General features: G+C 38.4%; 1 protein-coding gene across 3 annotated transcripts in view; it reads right to left on the reverse strand.

Annotated features, from left to right (window-relative positions):
* The window catches only part of TSPAN12 (tetraspanin 12), a 65,438-nt gene that overhangs the window by 39,780 nt on the left and 1,194 nt on the right, over window positions 1-24,464 (reverse strand). For all 3 annotated transcript variants that reach the window (XM_081243864.1, XM_081243862.1, XM_081243863.1), the window contains 3 exons: window positions 24,122-24,257; window positions 12,649-12,731; window positions 11,069-11,204 (listed from right to left, as the gene is read on the reverse strand). In XM_081243864.1, the coding sequence (XP_081099990.1) occupies window positions 11,069-11,204; window positions 12,649-12,731; window positions 24,122-24,187 (285 nt within the window). In that variant the 5' untranslated portion in view covers window positions 24,188-24,257. The remainder of the gene's footprint in view (window positions 1-11,068; window positions 11,205-12,648; window positions 12,732-24,121; window positions 24,258-24,464) is intronic.

A 24,464-nucleotide genomic window follows, 5' to 3' on the forward strand; every position in this document is an offset into this window, starting at 1 on the left:
TAAGTTTCTCTGTGCAAGCAAAGCAGGTAATAAACCACATATCACAGAACCTCCTCAGTGAGAATATATTTCACTGGGTGAGAAGTAAAAAGTATAAACACTGTAAAAGTTATTTTAATCTGCTAGTCTCTTAATTCATAACTAAAACCTCAGATTGTTTTTTCATAAGTAAAATTCAACATAATTTAAAACCACAAAAGTCAAATTTGCTTATCTTGGAACATTAATACAACCTGAGACTCACCTCTCCACAAATAAAAACTATTTCAAAATATAACATACTTTACTGGACATTTGAATATTTTAAAAACACGGTGCCTTTTGACTCCTACCTACATGCTACATAACCAACTCGTTTAATAAACAAAAAGTTTGATGAAAGGCCTGCATTCACTAAATGATAAATGATAAACTCCAGTCTCTACCCTGTCAAATGCTAAACTCTGCAAGCTTTCAGTGCTAAGTATCTCTATGTCAGTTGTTTATTTTTCCTTTCCCAGTGATTGGAGGTTTAAAAATATTATATTACTGAAAGTTAGTAAATAAGAGAATTCCAGTGCCAAATATTTGTACAAGATAATGGAACGGCTGACATTCTGTTAAGAATCCACCGGGACTAAACTACTAACAGTCCAAGAGCACTTGTGCTTAGAACACACATCCACACAAAGCCTCTGTTTCAGCCAAGTCTCAAAACGATGTCATAGCAGACACAGGCTTGGTACTTTCTGAAGGCCAATTATTCACTATGTTCTGTGTGTCTTTACAAAATTTTCCAAGAAAAGGCAGCATTAAATTTCCTTTCTTTTAAGAATTATAAATGAGATGAGTTCAGTCTAATTTAGAAAAAGCTAGAACTATAAACCAGTTTTTGAAGGAACAAAGTCTTGGCATTCCTGAGCCCATGCAGAAAGGTGAGCTAAAGTAAGAAAGTATCGGTATGCTGTGGTCCTTTGTTCATGCTTACATTTGAATAAATACATAGAAGAATCTTTGTAATAATGTATCTTAATTTACTCCCCTTTCCCATTGTATTTACACTGGTAATTTGTTGAGCTAGTTTCTCTATCAAAGATGTTGGTGAAGTTCAGATTAATAAGCGTTTGCTTCACATGCTGTTCAAACTCTGAGACAGAGAAACGTATTATGCCAAAATCGGAGGGACTTAGCCAGGGGCTACGGGTTCTCAGGGTCAGTGATGTATATCGTGACAGGTAACACATTAAGGGTAAGGCAATAAAGTAACTGGACACGCTAGACAGGTCACCATGTATATAGCTTCTGTTGCTTTGTAAGCCAGGTCAGCTAAAGTCTGCATGCTCGGCCCCATTGCAAAAGATTTACGGGGTGTTTCTGGTCTCGGAAGAGGTTGTCTCTATGTATTACTGGGCTATTCCTCAGAATGCAAGACAGGAGTCCCCATCACCAGAACCTCGGCAGGAAAGTACAGAGGAAGTATCCTAAGCAACACAAAGAACACCAGACTCAATTCTGATCCAACTCATGCCTCTCAGACGCAAACGCGGCCAGATACCTCACAAACACAAGAGGAGCATGAGTTCATTACCACCGGCGTCTTTAGGACATCATTTACAAGACAACAGATTAGGAAATTGGAAATTTTAAAGGATTTTATTAGGTAGAAAGGGAATTCATACTTTAATATCTGCAATAACTTTTGAATCATGCTATAACTATATTTGTGAAAGTATCTTCTAAATCACTTTCTTTTGTTTTACCCTTATTTTCAGACAAGATATACATTTTAACTTACCTTTGTACATTCTCCAGAAAAACCTCAAACCTATTTGTTAAAAGAGTATTAAAGGGAAATGTTTCCATTAAATTTTATAAATCCACGAATACAAATATTTATTATAAGTGAAGAGGTTTATTCTTTTTTTTTCTTCTTGATAAATCTATTCCAGCAAAAACATTTTCTTCCTGAACCAAAAATATGTATTTTCTTTTCTAAAATAATAAAGTAGAAGAACACAAGCTGATCCACAGTCATGCTTAATGTTCAGGGAAAGGAAACCATATGTGAATAATGATAAAATCACTACATTGTCACCAAAGTTGCCCAAACATCAGTAATTCAGTCTAATTGGTAGAAGAAATTATTTGAATTAAATAGCATGAATTACAGACCAATTTTAAAGAAATGCATGCTTGTTACAACAAATATTTTAGCTATAAGAATATTGAAAAGTAGAGATCCTTAAAGACCTGCTTTTATAAACAGATTAATGATGATTTGAAAGGAGCATATCCATTATCTGTAGGTAAGTGCTTCTAACATGCTTCAAAAGTTTGTTCTCAAACAAGTTAAGCAGTTCTACAACAATCCTCTGTTACTAGTCAATTGTTTATGGAACGTTTTTTTCCCCTGAGTCTGGGAAATTGTGGCAGCATTCCAAAGAACTACTGTTCTAACCATTCCACAAGACGCCTTGGCTGGCTGGTCTCCCTAAGGGCATCCTAGCCCCACACCCAGTTTCCTGGTGCCTACTTTAGCTTACTAACTATAATTTTGCTATTAAACCTGAATTAAACACATCCAGATTAATAAAATTGTGTTTACAATGTACATCTGGGAAAAAATTCTAAAGCATTAGCTAGACTGCCCCATCTGAAAACCTTTATTCCTTCATCAGTAAAGGCACATTGTTAGAATAAAATACGTCTTCCATTCTCTCTTCCATCATTAAAAAGGGTTCTTTAAATGTGAAGCCCCCTTAGCCCAGAGTGGCAGGACCAGGTAGCTATCTTCTCCCAGGTAAATGAGAAAAAGGCCCAGAAGAAAACAAGAACAGACACTGCTTCCTGGGTTATGTAGCAAAAGAACATATCACATCACTCTGCAGCTCGCAAAACTTCACACTGCAGAGTATGTGCACAAGATATATTCAAGACATCTCCATAATTTGGCCTTAGGTCACACAGCCAAGTCTCAGCCTTGTAAGCCTGGCACACGTCTATCCAGTGACCTACACATGCCCTTTGCCAAGCACTCCATGAGGTTCTGAGTCTTTTCACAACTGCTCCCTCCACTAGCCTTTCAATTCCTCCAAGTCCCTTGCTTCCCCTGCAAAGGCCCTTCTCCCACCTCTGCCCATGATTCACCAGCCACCCAAATTCTGCCCTCCCCCTCAGATCTCAGTTCAAATGATTCCTCATGTCTCTTTATTAAATGCTCTTGGTAGAACAAGGCTATCTATTGTTCCTTACAGTTCTTATAAAGTACTTTAATAACACAAAAGAGAACTTTTAGAATTAAAATATTTTAATTACAAAAGGCAAACTTCTCCAAGTCTTGTTAAAAGTTATCAGTCCGTGTCTTCAACTCGGCTGTGTAAACCCTGCACAGAACCTGAAAATTTATAATATTTTAAATGCTTGTTTCCTAGAAGAGGCACTGAAAAGATTCATATTTTTACTTAACTAGCAACAATTCTTACATTGGCACGTATCATCTAATAAAATTCCAACTTTCTTAAAGATGTTTCTAAAATGTCTTCATAGTTGTAACCATACTGCGGAAATTTGTAGTTTCCAAATTTTAAAGTTTTAAAACTAAAGAAAGTTCAGGGATAATCACTTATTTCCGAATAATTCAAACGTAGTGCTTAAGAGGAATACTAAGTGATACAACTACAGTGTTTATACATTTTAAATAAAATTTAAATTAGTGTTTCTGTCATGTGAGCTGAGAAGATTCATCTTAATCTGAGCACATAATTGGAGCCTGTAATAACCCTTTATCTGAATAAAGGGGGAAATGGGGACTTCCCTGTTGGTCCAGTGGTTAAGACTCCACGCTTCCACTGCAGGGGGCACAGGTTCAATCCCTGGTCAGGGAACTAAGATCCCACATGCCATGCAGCGAGGTCAAAAAAAAAAAAAAAAAAAATCCCTTCTACGAATAAAGGGGGAAATATATGGATCACAATTCTGAAAAAGTAGGTGTTTTTAACTTATGAAATTTCATGAAAAAACCTTTAATTCATAAGCTATTATTTAGTCATCAAGTTCATCAGATATTGCATATTAAGTAAATATTCAACATCATTTTTCTATACAGGTTTTCTGAAAGCTACTTTCCTCATTATAGCTTAAGCAGCTTAATTCTCTCATCTTTTACATGTGTCATTTGCTTGTCTATTGATTTAACTCTGTTTCCTGAGTCATCTAGACACTGATATGATTTTGAATGAATAGCTACTGTTTTACCTTGGCCAAAGGAAGTCAATAGATGTTGGACTCAGATGTGGAAGCAAAAACTCTACACAGTTGCTGAATTAACCTCAAGGTAGCATTTGCTGAACCTGTAACCAGCATCCACAGCAGAATCACCCTTTCAGAGAACGTGCTGCCAGAGAAATATCTGTCACTGAACTCTGAACAGACTAGGGATATTCACCAAATCAATGGGTATAGATTTATATGGCTTATATTTAACCAAAGCTTAAAATATATATATAACAAAGCTTAAAATGCTTACCATGACAGAGTATACATAAATTATACCAAAGCCAGAAATACAAAACCTTGAGATATTCATACTTCAAACCCTAAAGTAAGCAAAAAGTCCAAAGAATACTCAAGATCCTGTCACAAAGACCCACCACTAAGGGCATGAATATCATGACATTTCCTTTCAGAGACATCTGCTTATGTGTTTTTCTGAGGTATAATTAGAGACAGTCAAACCAACATCACTTAAGAAACAGAAAGGTTAATGGAACTCTGTCCTGAGCTTTGTGCGCACACAAAACCGAGATGTGCAAGCTGAGCCTCTGGATGCAGAAATGCCTACATCATCTTCAGTTTCCTCTACTTGAAATTTTTGTGAGTTTAACAACTAAATGTTAAAGCTATTGCTCTAAAAGAATTCTAGTTAACATGTCAAAATAAAACGCATATATTGAAGGGATATGTTTCTATTAGATGAAAAACGCATAAATATTGAATAATACCCCATTTCCTCATGTCAAGTAATACAAACATTATTATCATGTGCAAAAATTCTATCTCAGCAAAGTCTGCTGAATTCAGCTGCCTTCCACTCAGTCCCCAAAGTCTTAGTCTAGACCATTAAAAACGTACTTGATTTCTCTTAAGAGAATCATTTCAAATCTGGTTCAACCACTGGATATTTTAAGAAAGCTTTAAAAGTGCTTCCACACAATCACTAGCTATGAGCAAATTCTCTGGGATAATAAAAGTGAAAAAAAAAAAGAAAAAGAAAACCTTCCCTTTTAAATACAAGGTACTGATCTTAAACATGTAAGGCACAGGCAACTTAATTTCTGACCAGTGCCTGACAAGTTGTGGTTTGCTGGCAGCTGAGCATATATTAGCATCACTCTCTGACAAATGACGACCTCCTGACGGTGACATTCAGCTGTTGTCGATATTGTAAACATGTCTGTTCAATCTGTTTACATTCCCCCTGAGCTGGCACTGCTTTCCTAATGCCTCTGTTAATAGCAAGGTAGAATTGCAATAACAAATGAATTTCATTTAGTCTACAGCTAAAAGCCTTGGGAAGTACCCATCTAAAGCTTGAAACCAATTTCCATTTAGCTTCAATTTCTCTTGTAAAGAGAAAAGGAATTTCTGTTACCGAAATTACTTTGAAAGTCATGGCACATTCAAGCTTATCTTCCTATTCATTTTGGCTTGTTTTCCCAAAATAATTAGAATTTAATTACTTGTAATATCCTCCTATATGTATATAAAAGTTTCTGTTCTGTGACAGTTTCATATTTATTAAGAACAAATCTGGTTAGGGTAGGGTTGCCAAATTCAGCAAATAAAAATACAACATGCTCATTTAAATCTGAGTTTCAGATAAAAAATAATGTTTTAGTAGATGTATATCCTAAATATTGCATGGGACAAACTTATACCAAACTATTATTTGTCATCTATCTGAAATACAAGTTTAATTGGATGTCCTGTAGTTTATTTAGGAAACTTAAATTAGGGTGTTTTAGCAATCTGCATCTATATTTCAATAAAAGGGTCAACTTCATGACCAAGATTCACCAGAAACGTTTTCCTACAGGTGGTCTCTTAGCCTGCAGTTGTTTATTTGGAGGGGTGAGCACGGGAAGGCAGGTCGGTTATAAAGATCTGTTTTGAGCCTCTCTCACTTTTTCTTGATCAGTCTGATGAATAATGGCTTTTTGACTTTTGCTTAAACAGCACCATAGCCCAGTTACCAGACCTTTTCTTAGTAATCATTCAAGAGCTGTGGCAGCTCTCAGAGATACTGGTGGTCTTTTTTAAAAAAAAAAAAAAAAAAAAAAAAACTTTCTTCTCTAATCTGGTTTACAGGTCTTAAAAGTGAAGCGCAATTTTGAGTACAAGGAAATGGACAAGTTGGATTGAATGCATTGGGCTTATTTAAACATTTGCATCCAAATTAAGGAACCTCCTAATTAAAAAAAAAATAGGATAAAAAGCTAAAGGACACAAAGGAAGAAATCATGTGAGTTTCATTGCAAATATTTGCCAAAGACCTAACATCCTGTCATAGCCTGCGTTAGTGCTCACCCCTTTAACAGGCCACTGTTGTCAAAACCTATGTAACAGCCAGGCTCCTCCCTTAAAATCTCACCTTCTTCACTGCCTTCCAGACACCATCCTCCCTATCTGATGTGCTGGCCACTTCTACTCACACTGTTTAATTTCCTGTCTATTACTCGACTTCATAAAAAGTTATTAAAGCAATAGGCAAGATGAATGGTTCATATTATCAAGTTGTTTGTAGTCTGGCAGTTTGGGCTGGTTATAAAAAAAGGGAAATTTATAATAGGAGAAATGCACTGGACTTCAAAAGTTAGAGACATGTCTGTTGGAGACATCAGTAAAGGCCCAATGAGAATGGGCTTGGCAGTCAGAAACACAGAGGTCTGAATCAACGCTTCACCTGCTAGTGCTGAGTGACCTTGGACATATTACTGAATCTCTCTGAACCTCAGTTGTAATCATCTATCTTAGATGATTGTTGTTGAGTTTAAAATGAAAGATCATAGGGAAAATGTTTTATACAATGTGAGATACCTAATCCTTAAGATATACTAAGTATTAATCATTAAATAATACTAGGATACTTAAGCATTTAAGAAAAGGCAGCAATTACAGAGTAAAATAGTGAAGTTGTTGCAAACATGTTGTTCGAACTAGACTGTGATGATCTGAATACCATATACTCCATTTACTAGCTATGCAAACAGGCAAATCACTGAGCCAACGTGTGTTTCCTTTCCTCATCTATATTATGGGAATAATAATAGTATCTATCTTGAAATTGATTAATTAAGGTAAAGCCCTTCATATAAAAATTTCATTTAAACCTCTACGAGTCTGAAAGCGTTACAGTTTGTAAACACATGAGAAATGTTAACTACTTTGATTATCATCATCATCTTTGTCATTATTACAATTTCAGGAGGTAGCATTTCAGGCAAATTGTAATGGGCTGGTAGTACTGAAACAAAAGCATTAAGAAGAAATTCTCAGCTAAGGGACAGCAGGAATAAGAGCAGGAAAGAACAGTCAGAAAATGAAGTGGGTAAGAAAGCTAAAAATGGCAGATGAAGCTTTGATTGCAGAAGAGCTTGATGCAAGATTGAAGTGTCTGTAAACACTTCATTACCCAACCAGAAATCTTTCAAGGTTTCAGAACAGAGGAGTAATGTGTACACTGTTGCACTGTATTAACCGGCAGCACTGGTTTGGGGTAAATTAGGAGACAACAGAGGCAGGAAGTTTAGTTACAGGGCTCTGCACTGTTTCAGCAAGAAGTCAGGAGAGGGACCTCCCTGGTGACACAATGGTTAAGAATCCGCCTGCCAGTGCCGGGGACACGGGTTCAATCCCTGGTCCAGGGAGATCCCACATGTCACAGAGCAACTAAGCCCATGTGTAACAACTACTGAGCCTGCGCTCTGGAGCCCATGAGCCGTAACTGCTGAAGCCCGCGCGCCTAGAGCCCGTGCTCTGCAACAAGAGAAGCCACCACGATGAGAACCTTGCGCACCGCAATGAAGAGTAGCCCCCGCTCACGGCAACTAGAGAAAGCCCACGCGCAGCAACGAAGACTCAACGTAGCCAAAAATTTAAAAATAAATAAAATAAATTAAGGGAAAAAAAAAAAAGTCAGGAGATCCTGAACGTGGGCATTCCAAATAAGAAAAGAAGGGACGGGATCCCGAGATTGTAGAACTAAACCTACCGGACTTGACAACTGTTTAGAGAAGGAGGCTATGGAAAGAAAGGCAGAGAAAAAACTGCCTGAGAAGCAGATCAGTTGCAGATCTGTTACGAGCAACAGGTAATTGGGAGCTGAGACCGCAAATCATTCTTCAAGCAAAGGAAAGGCTGTGCTGGGTTTAGACAGAGTGACATCTAGGAACTTGCTAGGAGGAGACAGGCAGCCCGATGGGAATGGGGAACAAACTGCCACAGATAGTCAATGGGAAGGAACAACCAAGAGCTGACGGCAGCCAGGGACACATGGAACAGCGATGCACCAAAAGCTACTTTGTGGAAAAGAGTACATCCACCAAAAGGGGCGGGATGGGATAAAGCAGTATCAATCTATGCCAGTCATCCTCCTGGAGGAGAGGCTGACCCCTTGGGACTGTGCTTGGAGCTCTTCTCTAGCCTCAGTACTCAGCATAAACCTTGTTAGAGGTCTTGTCAGACAGTAGTGAAATTGTCTATCCACTGTGTATACACTGGTCTGATGGCAAAGGCTAATAGTGCCTATATTCTCCATAAATGTTTGAAGATGAATGAATGAACAAGTTTCTGGCCCTTAGAACCTCAGTCCTCCATGTCACCTTTGCATCATAAGGTTCTTTCCAACATCACAAACTAGCTCCCATGCACAAGTCTCTATGATTCATCCTGCCCCAAGAAGAGCCCAAATTACCTAGTTATTTGTCAAATTGTTTCACTTGCATTCAAGCAATCTAATGGAATGTGTAAATAGTTTTCAAAATATGTTCCTAAAAGTCTTTGAAGTTCCTGAAATCCTACCCCACCCCACCTCCACAGTCCAGGGACCATCCAGAATCATACCAGCTGGGAGGAGGAAGAACAGCAGCCATGTTTAAATTGGTTTTATACATAGGATATCATTGTAAGGGAGGGGATATGGGAACATATGTATATGTCTAACTGATTCACTTTGTTGTAAAGCAGAAACTAACACACCATTGTTAAGCAATTACACTCCAATAAAGATGTAAAAAAAAAAAGGATTCTGAGATTTTTTTTTTGAGTTTCAATACCTATCCATCCTTTAAACTGTAAGTTTCATATAAAGTAAGTCCTTTAGTTTGTTTAAATTATTGTCCAAGTTTCTTGAATTGCAACATAGGTTCCAAACCCTTCCACCTCCTCTCCCCTGAGAGAAGAAAACTAACGACATATCATAAATAAAATACAGTCAAAAGCATTGTATACCAAAATGAACAGAAGTAAGGCAATGGGCATGTCCCCTTTCTCTGAGGGTGGTTTGTTTTCTGCAGCATTTTCTGTTTTCCAATCATGGACCTGAAGAGTTATCCTCCACAAAGCCAACTGATACATTAACACAGGTTGTTCCTGTGAAATGCAAAGCTTTAGTTCAGCTTCACACTAAGAGTCTGTTTTAATGGGCTTGAGACGGGAGCTAGTCAAGCCCTGGCGTGTGGGAGCTGTCTCCTGAGAGCCAATCTGTGCTCATCTCTCCCCAGCTCTGCATTCAGTAACGGCAAGTTGGTAGCCTGAAATCGACCATGCTGGGAGTATTTACATCACAGAAATCTTCAAATGTTACAGATCAGGGCTTTTTCTCTGCTCGGATATCCAGCTTATCAGCACACCATAAAAAAACCTTTTTTTAAGTTCCCTACAAGAAATGAGTGCACAGATACCATTGAGAACTACTGCAAACAAAGGAATATACTCAATGAATTACTTTTTAGGAATCTGATATGTCTGCAATTACATGTTAGCAGCCTCAACCCCCTGGGGCCATTAACATATAATATTTTATGCACTCAATGAGCTTCAAAAATCTATATGTAGGGCCTCCCTGGTGGCGCAGTGGTTGAGAATCTGCCTGCCAATGCAGGGGACACGGGTTCAAGCCCTGGTCTGGGAAGATCCCACATGCCACGGAGCAACTGGGCCCGTGAGCCATAATTACTGAGCCTGCGCGTCTGGAGCCTGTGCTCCGCAACAAGAGAGGCCATGATAGTGAGAGGCCCGCGCACGCAATGAAGAGTGGCCCCCGCTTGCCACAACTAGAGAAAGCCCTCGCACAGAAACGAAGACCCAACACAGCCATAAATAAAATAAATTAATTAATTTTTTAAAAATCTATATGTAAACTGTATTTTTAATTGACTCAAGTTTTTAATGTTAAAAGAGGGTTTGCTAATTTTTGAATTAAAGGCATAATCATAGATTTTGGAATCATAGAGTTTGAGTGCTGAAGGGAATTTAAGAAGTAATTTAGTCCAACTGTTCCAGAATTTTTAAAAAAACAAAACACTAAAACTATACAAACTGAGACTCATATCCACTAACCTATGTAGAGGCAGTGCCGGGATTATGATGTCTGTTTGCTACCTCACCACCTGAATTTCCACATGGGTTTAAGCGGTGGGTTTGCTTAAAACAAGAAAAGAGAGAAAGAAACAGAGTTCCATTATGACGTCTCAGTTCTAGTCCCGAGGGGCCTGTTGGAGTGGTAATAAGGTCCGTGACACTAGAAAGAATTCGTACTTTCAAATGAAAATGTCAACACATGGCCTGAGTGAAGTAATTAAATAGTGTACATATTTCCGCACCTCATCTTCTGAGTACAGCAAATACTTGTACTGAAACCGTCTCTCATGGAAAGAACGCTTCCCTTCTCACAGGATGTTGAACAATGACCACAGATTAGGGAACCGCTATCACAGTTCCCTAAGCATGTAATCTTGTGCACTGATGAACCAATAATACATTACTGGTTGGTCTTTTTAACCACAATAAAGAATAGATATAAACACCGTACCCATGCAAGAAGCAAGAGATTTCTTTTTACTGTTCCACAGTATCCTAACATCCCCACGATGATCAGGAAACAGCAAACAGCAATCATGACCGGATGAACCACAGGAAAATAAGTCAAGATGACAGCCTCCTCTACCCTGAAAGAAGAACAATAATGTCATATTGTAAATAAAATATAACCAAAATGCACCCAAGATATAGTACAAGACACAGTACAAGACACAACTGACTTGTGTTAATAATCCTTTAAATCATCACACCTCAAAGCTGATGACTGGATTTCTATTTCAAAATCACTGAACAATCACCAATTTGCTTGCTTGTTTTATTTTTTGTCTTGTTGGGTTTAGTTTTTTATACAAGTGGTAGCCTTCCTACCTCAGCTCATTTAAAATATAAGATAGGGGTCATCAGTAAGAAGTCGATCTAATATTAGCTCTGAAGCCTTAACCTGAGGAAACCACATGAGACTTTTCACTATTTCTTTTTTTGTTTATACATTTATTTATTTATTTATTTATTTATTTATTTATTTATGGCTGCATTGGGTCTTTGTTGTTGTGCACGGGCTTTCTCTAGTGGCGAGCAGGGACTACTCTTCATTGTGGTGCACGGGCTTCTCATTTTGGTGGCTTCTCTTGTTGCGGAGCACGGGCTCTAGGCGTGCGGGCTTCAGTAGTTGCGGCGCACAGACTTAGTTGCTCTGTGGCATGTGGGATCTTCCTGGACCAGGGCTCGAACCCATGCCCCTGCACTGGCAGGCGGATTCTTAACCACCGCACCACCAGGGAAACCCTTTTCACCATTTCTTAACTGAGAAGACTCTCCCTACTCTTCTTTGGTCTGGGATTCCATATGCAGTGTGCACTTTCCCCCCAACAAATGACCTTTCCCAAATATGTGAAATACTGCTATGGAAGGGAAATTGGTCTGAATTAAAAGGAAGGGAGGAAGATGCTTTCTGTTAAGACTATGAAAAAATTATTAACTAGAGCCATAACAGTACGAGTAATAATTAAGATACCAAAAACTGACCACTACAAAGTGCTTACTAAGCTCCATTGTGTTAAGGACTTTATAGAAATGTATCTCAGTTAATCCTTAGGAAAATTCAGAGTGGTATATAATACAATCCCCATTCAGAGATGAAGAAACTGAGGCTCAGAGAAGTTAGGTAATTTGCCCCTTGAGATGTTAGTGGGCCAATCCTTGAAACTGGGTAAGAAAATGACATTTGGGGTTTGGTTTTCATTAGCTCAGGAATATGAAGGCAAGAAGAAGTTGGCAATCATTTTCTTAAGGAAAAGTATCTGTGTCGTCCTTTATACACAAATATGACACGGCTGGCACACCGTCAGAAGGACAGGCGAGTGGTATTACCATGACCAGAAGTGTCCTCTAGAACCAGTGGCACACCTTAATGAGATGCTGGAAAATGCAAGTGTTGCCATGGGCAGGAAAAACTTTCCAAACGATTGTGGATGAGCACTACCATCTAAACAGCCTAGGGCAATGTTACTTAGAAACTAGTGTCTGAGGAAACCCTGATGAAAGAAATCAATCATTAATTATAAAGCCTACCTTGTTTCTGCAGTTAAAGTCAGAACATTATTTAGGTAATCCCTCATCCAAGCGGAAACTGCCAACACGCTGATGGACATTAACTGGGGGGAAAAAAATACAAACTGGTGACGAAGGATTTATGCACCATGCTCTGCAGGGCTCATAATAAAAAATTAAGGATTTTGTTTACATAATCATTATGTTTTTTTCCTAATTACCATTTACCACCTGTTGAAATTTACTATTACTATAAATATCTGCCATTCTGTTTTGTAATCATGTCATAGCTACTAAATAGAATGTCACTAAACAGTATACAGGTAGCGGAACTATTAGATACAGTAGTTCAGGACAGGAATTGTACAGGACAACTAAATTATTCAATGTACAACATAAGCCTAAAACACATCATATGTAAAAGCAAGGGAGCAATCAAATACTACTGATGTTGTCCAAAAACATCACAGGAGCTAACTTCAAAGGACTTCCATTGGCTAAAGTTAAACAATTTGAGCATGAAAATAATAGTCATAATAATAATAATAAATGCAACAGTTTAAAACATCCAATATGCTAAAATCTATGAATTCACAATAATAGTTCAACAAAACTCATTAACCAGCTTTGGAGGATGTTGGATATTCAACTCATTATTCAGAAAACTGATAAGAATCCAATGTTTATCCAATCTTTCCTATACAAACTAAAGAAAAGAACCAAAGACTTAATGAAAGTTTTTAATGGAAGAATGTCTGCTAATAAGTACAGAAAGCATGACAGAATGTCACTATTTGATCGTCTTTTCTGAAATAATGGCTCTCTTGGCAAAGAGCCTCAATGACTGCCAAAATTATCAAGTCAGTGGCTCTCAGTCCTGTCTGTACATCAGAATCAACCAGGACTCTTAAAAAAATTACTGAGCCCAGATCCACCCTGAATCAATTCTTGGAAGTGGGGCCTGGGCATCAAAAGTGGATAAAGGCTCCACAGGTATTCTAATGGGTAGTAAGGGCTGAGAACTACTGCATTAAGTGAAAGGCTGATGGGGACTTTTAGAATGGAGAGATAAGTTTGACATAAAATACCAGATGCTCTGATCAATCTTAGTATTATAAAAAGAGTCAACGGATATAATAATGTCCCCAATATGATGCAATCAGAAGTACTCAGAGACACCTTTGAGGTTAATTTAACCAAAAAGTCAAACCTGAATCTAATCAAGCCTCCAGCTCTATCAGTTTATAGGAAATACAGGGAACAGATTTAAACTTGTTAAATGTCACCATGCAGATGCAATCAACAAAATCAAGAATATAAGAAATTTTACAGAACAAATGATCTGGTTTCTTCAATTTAAAAAGCTCGCAGGTGCAACAAAAAGAAGGAAGGAAAACTGTTATAAATTAAAAGAGATTTAAGAGATTGTCCAAGGCAATGTCAGGATCTTGGTTTGGATCCTGATTTAAATGAACCAACCACAAAGAGCCATTTATGAGAAGACTGGCGATATTGGATATTTGAAAATATTTACAATAGCCAGGTCATGGAAGCAGCCTAAATGCCCATTGACAGATGAATGGATAAAGAAGATGTGGTATATATATACAATGGAATATCACTCAGCCATAAAAAGGAACAAAATGGGTCATTTGTAGAGACGTGGATGGACCTAGAGACTGTCATACAGAGTGAAGTAAGTCAGAAAGAGAAAAACAAATATCGTATATTAATGCATATACGTGGAATCTAGAAAAATGGTACAGATGAACCGGTTTGCAAGGCAGAAATAGAGACACAGATGTTGAGAACAAATATATGGACACCAAGGGGGGAAAGCGGGGGGAAGGGGGTGGTGGAATGAATTGGGAGATTGGGATTGACATATATACACTAATATGTATAAAATAGATAACTAATAAGAACTTGCTGTATAAAAAAATAAATAAAATAAAAAATATTGACATCATAAAATAAATTATTGTTTATTATTTTAGATATGACAATAGTATTACTTTTTTTTAAGAATCCTTACCTTTTACAGATACATGCTGAATGGTTTAATAAACAATCACGATGCATGGGGGTTAAGTGAGAAGTGGAGGCTGTGTTGGTAACTGGGGATTAATTATACTGTGCTTTCTACTTCTGTATGTTTTTAACTGTCCATAATTTTAAAAAAACTTTTTTTTAAACAGCATCTATCTAGAACACATTCAAAATGAGTCTTCCTGGGAGGCTTTTCTAAAAGCTGAAGGTTAACCCTAAGTTCTGAAGGCCTTTCCTATTTTGATGGAAATTTTTCTCAAATGTGCCTTATACTTATCTTCTTAAGTGCAGTATAATGAATTTCAGCTTAATTTGATTTTTAATAATTTCTGGCATCTTAATGAACATTGATTACCATTATGTTACAGGTTTTCTGTAAATGCTGAAATAATGAACATACAAGATAGGAATGAGTCTTTACTGACTCAAGGAGTGGCTGTAAACATGCTTTCTGGATAAGGGCTCCCAGGTCAGCAGAGCAGGTGAAGCATGGCCACCTGCCTGGAAAAGCAGCTAGTGAATTCACGCATCCTTCATCCAGTTGCAAATACAGTAGTTCCCCCCCCTTATCTGAGGGGGATATTTTCCAAGAACCCCACTGGATGCCTGAAACCTTAGAAAGTACCAAACCCTATATATACTAATGTTTTTTTCTATAATAATGGGCGGGTAGCATCTACACCTTGGATACAGTGGACAAAGGGATGATTCACATCCTGGGCCTGACAGTGGGAGATTTCATCACGCTTCTCAGAACTGCACACAATATAAAACTTACAAATTGTTGATTTCTGGAATTTTCCATTTTATATTTTTGGAACACTGTTGACCGTGGGTAACTGAAACTACAGAAAGTGAAACCGAGGATAAGGGGAACTACTGTATTTTCTCAGCACCAACCATCTGCCTTGTACTGTCTGTGCTAGAGTCACAGACCCAACAATGCATAAAAGAAGCAAGATCTCAGCCTTTGTGGAGCTTCTTACAGAACACAAGGAATAAATATGTAAACCAGATAATGACAGACTGTAAAAAGTGACAAGAAGCACGGAAAAGTGAAGTAACCTGTTCAAGGTCTTGCAGATTCTAAATGGCAGAGCTGGATTCAAATCCAGGCCTTCATCTTTGAAGCTTCAGGGTTAGTCACTAACTACCTTCCAAGTTTAGAAACGAGCATTATATTCCCCAAACAGTGAGGAGATGCACCTGCATAGCATGCATGGTTCCTTAAAACAAGGGAGGGGTGGGGTTGCAGAGGGAGGTTCTCTGTAGGGGTCAGGCTCAGTCTGAATGTCTGAACTACTTTCTTTGCTGAATGAGGGCTCAGGGCTCAATGGCTTAAAACAGGTTAAGAACCCTGGGATCACAGTTCAGAGGAGAATTAGGCCACTTACTACTATCCTCATTCCTGTTGGGAATGAAGAACAGATTGTAAACCTCATAAAAGTTACCCAGTGGATCAGCCACAGTGTATTAAACATGCTTCTAGCTTCTGTAAACTTGATGCTTTAACATCTGTTCTACATGCTTATGCTGGACACACCTTGGTCTGGACAAACTGATAATATGCCTGAGTCACCTTGCCTTGGCCACCTTCCACCCGCCCTTGCGAGAAGTCCTTCTTCAGGGTCCACAGTTTTCATTTTCAAATACAAACCAACCAATCCGGAGCCCACACTCCCAACCACCCCTTTATTGAGCTCTCTCATTCCAGGCCACTCCACCTACACCTGCCCAGATCGCTGCAAGGTCCAGATGCCAGACAACTAGGGACAGAGGCTGCTGAAACTATTCAAATTAGCCAAAACCTACTTATCCTGCCTTGCCAGCTCCTCCTTGAAGAAGCCCCTATGAAAGCACTTGCTCAGTCTCCCTCTCTCCCTGCCTCGCAATGGACCCCACCATGAGGAGAACTGTACTCTATCTCTTGGGATCTGTGAGTGTAACAGACTATCTTTTCAATGGCAGTTGTCTCCTGATCTGTCGATCTAACCAAACCTCAATAATCACAGTACCTATTACAACACACAGGGCTAGCAGGGGACCATGGACTGCTTGATTAAATCTGAGGCTAAGTGGTCTCCCTCTACTTGGCTATATGTGGGTCTTCAAATACCTTATATGCTTTAGGGGAATGGGAAAGTCTACTAATGTGCTATTTTATTTAATTACCTTAATTCTCTTGCAGTTATAAATAATTCTCCCCTCTCTTTATCATTCTTCGAAATAATAACTGATCTTGATTTCTCCATCCTTTAATTTCTCACAGGCTGTTTAGCCAATTTTCAATATCATAGCACTAAGACAGCTATCAATAAATAATCAGTTTCTTCATTTTGCATAACACAGTATCAGTGATTGTCATTATATACACAGTACTTCCATTCATAACAAAAATGTCATTTTTTAAAACAGCATATTCCAAAACATTTCTAGTACTGTAGAACAGTTAAGAGCATGGGTTCTGAAGTTATTCTTTCTTTCAAAAAATATGTATTGATCAGCTGCTCTTTGTCAGGTACTGTGCAATGTGCTAGAGATATATACTGATCGGCAATAACAGGCACCAGCTCAATCCTATGATGAAATTTACTAAGTGACGAGATCACGTGTTAGTCAAGTGTTAGTCAACTCATCAGAGACACAAATGTGTAACTGCAAAGTGTAATAAGTACTGGGAAGGAATAATACAAGTTGCTGTAAGAACTTCTTTTGGGGGACTTCCCTGGTGGTCCAGTGGCTAAGACTCCATGCTCCCAATGCAGGGGGCCCAGGTTCTATCCTTGGTCAGGGAACTAGATCCCTTACGATGCAACTAAAAGATCCCGCATGCCACAACGAAGATCCCACACAGGCAATGAAGACCCCGTGTGCTGCAACTAAGACCCAGCTCAGCCAAATAAATAAATAAATTAAAAAAAATAATAAATATTTAAAAAAATTCTTTTGGGGTGACTGACCTATTCCATGGGGTCAAGGGGACTTCTCCAGACAGCTAAGATCTGAAAGATAATTATCAAGTTCATTAGGGAAAGGGAGGTTGAAAAGAACACACCAGTCAGAAAGAACAGCAAAGGTCCCAGGGTGGAAGGCAGCATGATATGTGCAAGGAAGGGAAACTAGCAGGGAGCAAGAATGGAAAGCCAGGCAGGGGCCAGAACACACGGTCTTAGAGATCATTGTAAGGCATATGGTCTTGACCACAATGACCATAAGAAGCTATTGAATCAAAAAGCCTTGGTTTGAATTTGAATTCCCCTCTGCTCCTTTTCATCTATATGACTTCGAGTATGTCATTTAATCTTTCCTAAGCTTCAGTTTCCTCCCATATAAAATGTTATAATAGCAAGTCCAACTTCATAGAGGATTCACAGGATGAAAAAAGAGTAGGATTCTTACACATATTCCCTATTACTATCTTATACATATTCCCTATTCCTTTTGACCTCAGGCCTTTCTCTTAATCTTTCTCAGTTTAGGAGACAACTCTTAAATCAGTTCATAAATGTAATCTTCGGATATTTGAAGGTCTAAAAATGGACGCGAAAAGCCGCTCTGGATAGAACTGTCTATTGGACTTCCATAGCCATTCTTATTTTTGACATCTCTAAAACTGAACTCATTTTCATTCTTCTCAAAACCTGTGTGTCCCTCCCACTGTTTTTCCTGTCTCGGTAAATGGTATAATCAATGCTTCAGTCACATCCACTGGCACCTTGGCAAGCAGCCTGAACCTCTCCCTCTTCCTCAGTCCTACACCTAATTGCTTTCAAGTCCAACAGATTGTTCCTGAAACACACCTGATAAATTCCTCCCCCTTTCCTGCCACTCTGGCTAGTTCAAGCCCTCAGTCTCTTGCCAGGCAATTATAATCACCTTATAATAGAACTCTCCAGCTCACAGATTCCACGTCACATTCACCCTTCAGTTAGCTTTATAAAACACAGATCAAGCTCTTCTGCTTATAAAGCAAAAATTGCTGCCCTTTGTGGCCCCTCCCCATCTCTCACTTCCACTTCCCCCAACTCTCTCTTAGAGAATAAGTTTAAACTCTACAGCAGGACACACAGGCCCTCTTCAGTCACACTTTGACCTACCTCTTCAACTTACTTCCTGCCAACTCCTTCCCACACACATTCTGTCCTTGGATGACAAAAGTCCTGCTTGTGCTTCTCTGATATGCACCACACAGACCTCCCAAACCTATGTCTTTGCCCATGCAGTTCCCTCTGTCTGTTATGCAAGCCTGCCCCAGCCTTTCCATATCATGAGCAGAGCAACCTTATCCTTAAAGACCAGCTCAAACATCAGCTAGAATGTAAAATTTTCCCCCCAGCTCCCTCCTTACCCAGAGTCAACACTCTTGTCTAGACTTCACAGAGCAGTTATCTACCATCTCCTATTTTTACCCACCCATCTCATTCCACTAGAGGACACAGACCACTGCCTCTATCCCCATCTCACAGTAGAGTACCAGGCCCAGTAGTAAGACCTGATACGTATTAGATGAATAATGAGAAAATAATTAAAGAAAGATGATTTCAACTTGCCAGATAAGCTAACTATTGGAGAACTTGAGCAAAATTAGGAGATGCTTTAGGTAGAACTGAGCTTTCTATCACTGGAAGTTTTCCAGTAGAGAGATGCTTGCTGAATTACATGATGAAAAATTTATATATCAGGTCAGAAGCTGGCTTAAGTGTTCTCAAAAGTCCTTTAAACTACAAATGTTGCATTCTATTTAGCCCCGCTGTTTTTTTCACTGTAGTCACCGAAGCATTGTAGCTGTGCACAGAACATCAGTAGAAATAAATAATATCAACACAAAGCTTTATCTCACAGTAAACAAGCAATTCTGAAAATACACTGCTTTTTATTATGACCCTATTTCCAGCCACATTAAATGGCTGAGAACAGTTCAATTCTCAAAGAGTGATTTTACTTACTGTTGAGAAAATAATAACAGTAACAACAAATACAGTGCATGCTATAGCAAGGAACTAAGCTAAAATGAGACAAGGTCACTTCAATAACTAATCCTAATGTTATTAAATCTAGAAGGACAAATTATGCAACCAATTCAGGACTCCTTACTGATAATGGTATTTTCTACTAACTTTCCAAATTAAAATAATTCTGGGCTTCCCTGGTGGCGCAGTGGTTGAGAGTCCGCCTGCCAATGCAGGGGACACGGGTTCGTGCCCCGGTCCGGGAAGATCCTACATGCCGCGAAGCAGCTGGGCCCGTGAGCCATGGCTGCTGAGCCTGCAAGTCCGGAGCCTGTGCTCCGCAATGGGAGAGGCCACAACAGTGAGAGGACCGCGTAGCGCAAAAAAAAAAAAAAGCACTAACATTTCTTGGAGGGCTCTCCTTTAGTAAACTGGAATGCCTTTCATAGTACGAAGTTGGGGGCAGGGGGAGAGCATCAATTTAAAAAGTAGTATTTTAACATGAGTATATAAATGTTGTGTGAATGCAAATACCCACTTGCCAAGAATCTCTTTAGGGTCTACGGGAGTCAGACGCCTAAGGTTCACTACAGAAAACCGGAGAAAAAGAAATAGAACATTGAGTCTTCTGTTTTCTTCATCTAGCTTGCATATATCCCAAAAGTGTGAACCAGATTTCCTGTCTGCTTTTTAGGCTTTCTTTTATAAGCTTCTTTTCATATTTTGTCGAGGGTAGCTCCTCTCTCTTGCTACTCTTTGGTAATGGTAAGTGAAAGACAATGGCACTTATCTGCTGGTGAGAAAAGAGAGTTTAAAACTACAGGTGGGATATTATACTTTTAGAAAATAATAAACAAACGTGATGAATGTTAAGTGTTCACCAATTTCAGGAATTTCCAAAAAGAACCATGTGTATCCATTTTTCCAACAGCAGAAAATTATCATCTAAGAATGGCAAACACTCACATCATAAAGCCACAGAAGTTGTCTTTAAAATGGAGGAAAGCTTTCATTTATGAAATACTATGGCATTTAAAAAGTAAAAGTGTGATACATTTGAAGTAAAAATAACCCATTTCCTTGCTCTATCGTGGCCAGAATGTGAATCATGGTCTCCAAAGAGCTCTCAGGGCAGTTTACTCACGTGCACTGTGTCTCATGTGCCTTTTCCCATTACAAAGCCATAAAACTCATGACAAACCTCGAAGGTCCAGTATCTGTCTGCCAGCCCCAGTAGAGCTGAACCGGGATCATGCTTCTTTACAAGTGAAAGAGCCACTTCAACAGATGGCAAATCAAGGTGACCGGATCCACAGCAATGAAAGAATGCAGTGCATCTGTGATCTTGAATATTCTGTGGATTGTTTCCTCTTAGACAGGTCTATACCTCCCACTTAAAAAAATTAAATATGCAAGATACACGTTTTTACTGAAAAAAAATTCACTGTTTGATATTCAACTCCCAGAACAGAAAAACAAAATTGTATAGGTCCTCAGTGTTTTACCAAATAAAATTAATTTTTCTTTCCCTAAAATCTTTGTTGGTAGAGAAGGGGAGAGGGTACCAGTACAGTAGAAATAGATAATGCCCAGGAATGTGTGAGGCACAAGTAAGGAAATATAGGATCAGCAAACATTGCTTTAACATTGAAAGAATAACACCAATGTCCCCAAAGTTAGCATATACATTTCATACAATTCCAAAAAACTCCTGACAGATATTTTAATTGTATAAAATAATCTCAAAGAAAAAGAAACCTTAATCAAGACAAGAAAGGCAGGCGCTTTAAAAGAACAGAAGAATAAAAAAAGATTATATAAAATTCTAGAGAAAAATTCTACCAAAAACACATATAAAAATTTGTTTATATAAAGTGATGTTCAAGCTCACTGATAGTGGGGGAGGTAAAGAATAAAGTAACAGTGAAATAACACTTTAACCCTTTTAGATTGGTAAAAATTTTAAAGTTTCATAACACCAATGAGATGGCAGCAACATTAAATGTATATGATGTACATATAATGAGGCGTATTAGTGCTTCTATTTCTAGGGGATAGATTCCCAGGACAGGATTACTGGGTCAAAGGAATGGAGGAGCAGTAGCAATAGTAGCAGTATTAATCACAACAATAAGCATTACTACTATTACTACTACAAGGATTCCTTTGACTCATCAATCCATCTCCTGGTAATCTACTTATTACAGTAAACTATTAGCGAGCATCAGTATTGTAGTAGTAGTAACGACTACGGGTACTACAGCTACCATTGCTACTGCTACGACATAGATAGCGCTTATTAAGTGCCACTGTTCAAGCACTTCACATATATTGACTCTAATCCCCCAACAACTCTAAAAAACTCTAAAAAATAGGAACTACCATTCCTATTTTGCAGACTAGGAAACTGAGACACTAAACGTGCCTGGCAAACATAGTAAAAACGACATAAATGTTAGCTATTTTGTTGTCATCATTACATATCCTCTGACATAGCAATCCCACTCCTGCAACTCTAACCAAATGAGAAAAACAACCTAGCAAAAAATGTCATGAATGTCTATATGAATGTACATGAATGGGTATACGTGGACAGGTATGAGTAAACACATCTTTGGATGAAATAAAGAAAAATACAGAGGGATGCTGAGTAGGCAGGAAACTCGCATTATTTTGTTGGCGGGGAGATGATATTTGGAGAAAAGGAGGGCTGGAGAAAGGGGGAAGCAATTTTAATAAATCAGAACACACAGAAAGTGAGAATGTCGAAGTACAGGATAAGAACAAAGAAATAACATTTTACATTCTTTGGGGACACAAAGAGCCCTGGAGGAGTTTAAGGAATAGGCATTTTTAAGCAAATGTCTTTACTCAGAAGAGTAATATTTTTGTTAAGTGATTTGGGTTCCCCTCCACACACACACATAATACAAATTCTTAAGAAAATTTCCAAAACGTTATTCTATGTTGCACAAAAAAGGTCCTAGTACTTCCAAGGTTCGAACACAGTAATCGTCCATGTAAAGGCACTGTCTAGGGGCAAGAAAGCTGAGTTCTGCTCCCGGCACTGTCACCATTGGGCCATCTGACCTTTGGCTTCCAGTCACTAACCTACACTTAGTTTTCTCATTCCCAAAGTAAGGAAGTTCGACCAGATCATCTTAAATCCCCTTTTAGTTATTAAAATGTGATGATTCTGTAATTAAAAACAAAGTAGAAAAGTGAAAAACTAATAAACAGAAGTGACAATTATCACACATTTTAAAGAAACAAAGTTCAAAATCTTAATACCTTATAGCTAAGCAGGTAATTTAATGACCTTAAATTAAGCTTGTAGATTTAAATTAAATGTACATTTAATTTGTACATTTTTAGAATTAAAAACTGCAATAAGATCAGTTCAGTATTTTATATTTCCAAGTGGTGAATATAACAACTCAATGCTTTAAGTTTCATGTTGAGAAAAAAAGTTGCCAGTTTAGATATCTTTCAGATTACTTCCTGAAGTAAGGCTTAATTTGTCACCTTAAAATGGAGCCATCCATAACGAGTAGTTCAACCAAAATGTCATTCTCTAGAGACCACATGTCATAACCCTACAAAAAAAAAGCTGGTAAATGCCAGCCAGTCAGCCAAATAAATAAATTACTCATTAAAAATTGTAACAGAGTGTTTTGAATATAAATTATTAATAGAACACAAATTTGGCAAAAAAAAAAATTAACTGCTTAAGCAGGACAGCTTCCTGAAGCAACATTCAACGTTTAAATTTTTAGTTTCCTCAAAAGTTTTGTAAATAACAATGTGATTATTAATAACACTTAATGAAAATTTATGCCTGGGTGCAATGCATAAAAAGTCACTAACTCATAGGGCATAAAGATTTCCATGAGCTTGTTAAATTTTATGTATTTTATTTCCTTAAATGGTTATGGGATTTTCCAAAAGCATACACAAAATTCCTTAAAGCTTTGCCAACTTAGAAATAGTTACACGGAAACCACCTTTTCAGACTATATGGGATCTCCCAGAAAAATCTACTTAGTCTTTTGATAGGATATCTGGGCATGAATTCCTACAAAAACATAGTAAGACTTCTGCCCCCACCAGATTTTATAGGATGACGTAAGGAAACAATTTATGGCTTGCACAGTTATCTGAAATTCCTGAAAACAAGCAGTCCCCTAAGTAGTATGTCAAAATTTTCTTATCTACAAGCACAAGCACGTGCATTTATTTATATCCCCAGATTAACTTCAAGTCTAATTTTACTGCCACTAGTATCCAGCGGTGGATTTCTTTTTTCTAATTACAAATGGAACTTGAGCTAGATCAAAGGCATTTTAAGGTCAAAATTTACTTCTCTGAAAAATAGAGGGTGTGATCCCATGTAATTAATTAATGCTTAGCCACGCCCTTTGGCGTATTACGTGGTGGCTATAGGAAACCGAGTCCAGCCGTCCCCACCTGTTGGTGCAGTGGACTGCTTGACTTACCCAAAAGAGCAGATTAAGCGCGTAGAGCAGGCAGCGCAAGCACTTCACAGAATCTTCTCTGGCCATTGTGAGCCCCGGGAGGGAGAAGCCCCATCCTTTCACCACATCCTACCCCCACGGGCAAAACAGCAGCGATCTGCAGAGGGCGGGGGATAACAGGGGACTTCTCACCACCGCGCTTCTCACCCCCAGCCCATCCCTCCTCTGCCAGCCCTCAGCTGGGTGCAGGTCTGGTCCGAAGCCTAGTTCATTCGAGACATCGCTTCATCGAAAATCATTTGTTAAAGTTATAATAGTAACCTAAACTCCCCAAAGTTCCAAACAGGCTTCAGATAACACCTGC

Source organism: Mesoplodon bidens, assembly GCF_964165515.1.
Source record: "Mesoplodon bidens genome assembly, chromosome: 9".
NCBI lineage: Eukaryota > Metazoa > Chordata > Mammalia > Artiodactyla > Ziphiidae > Mesoplodon > Mesoplodon bidens.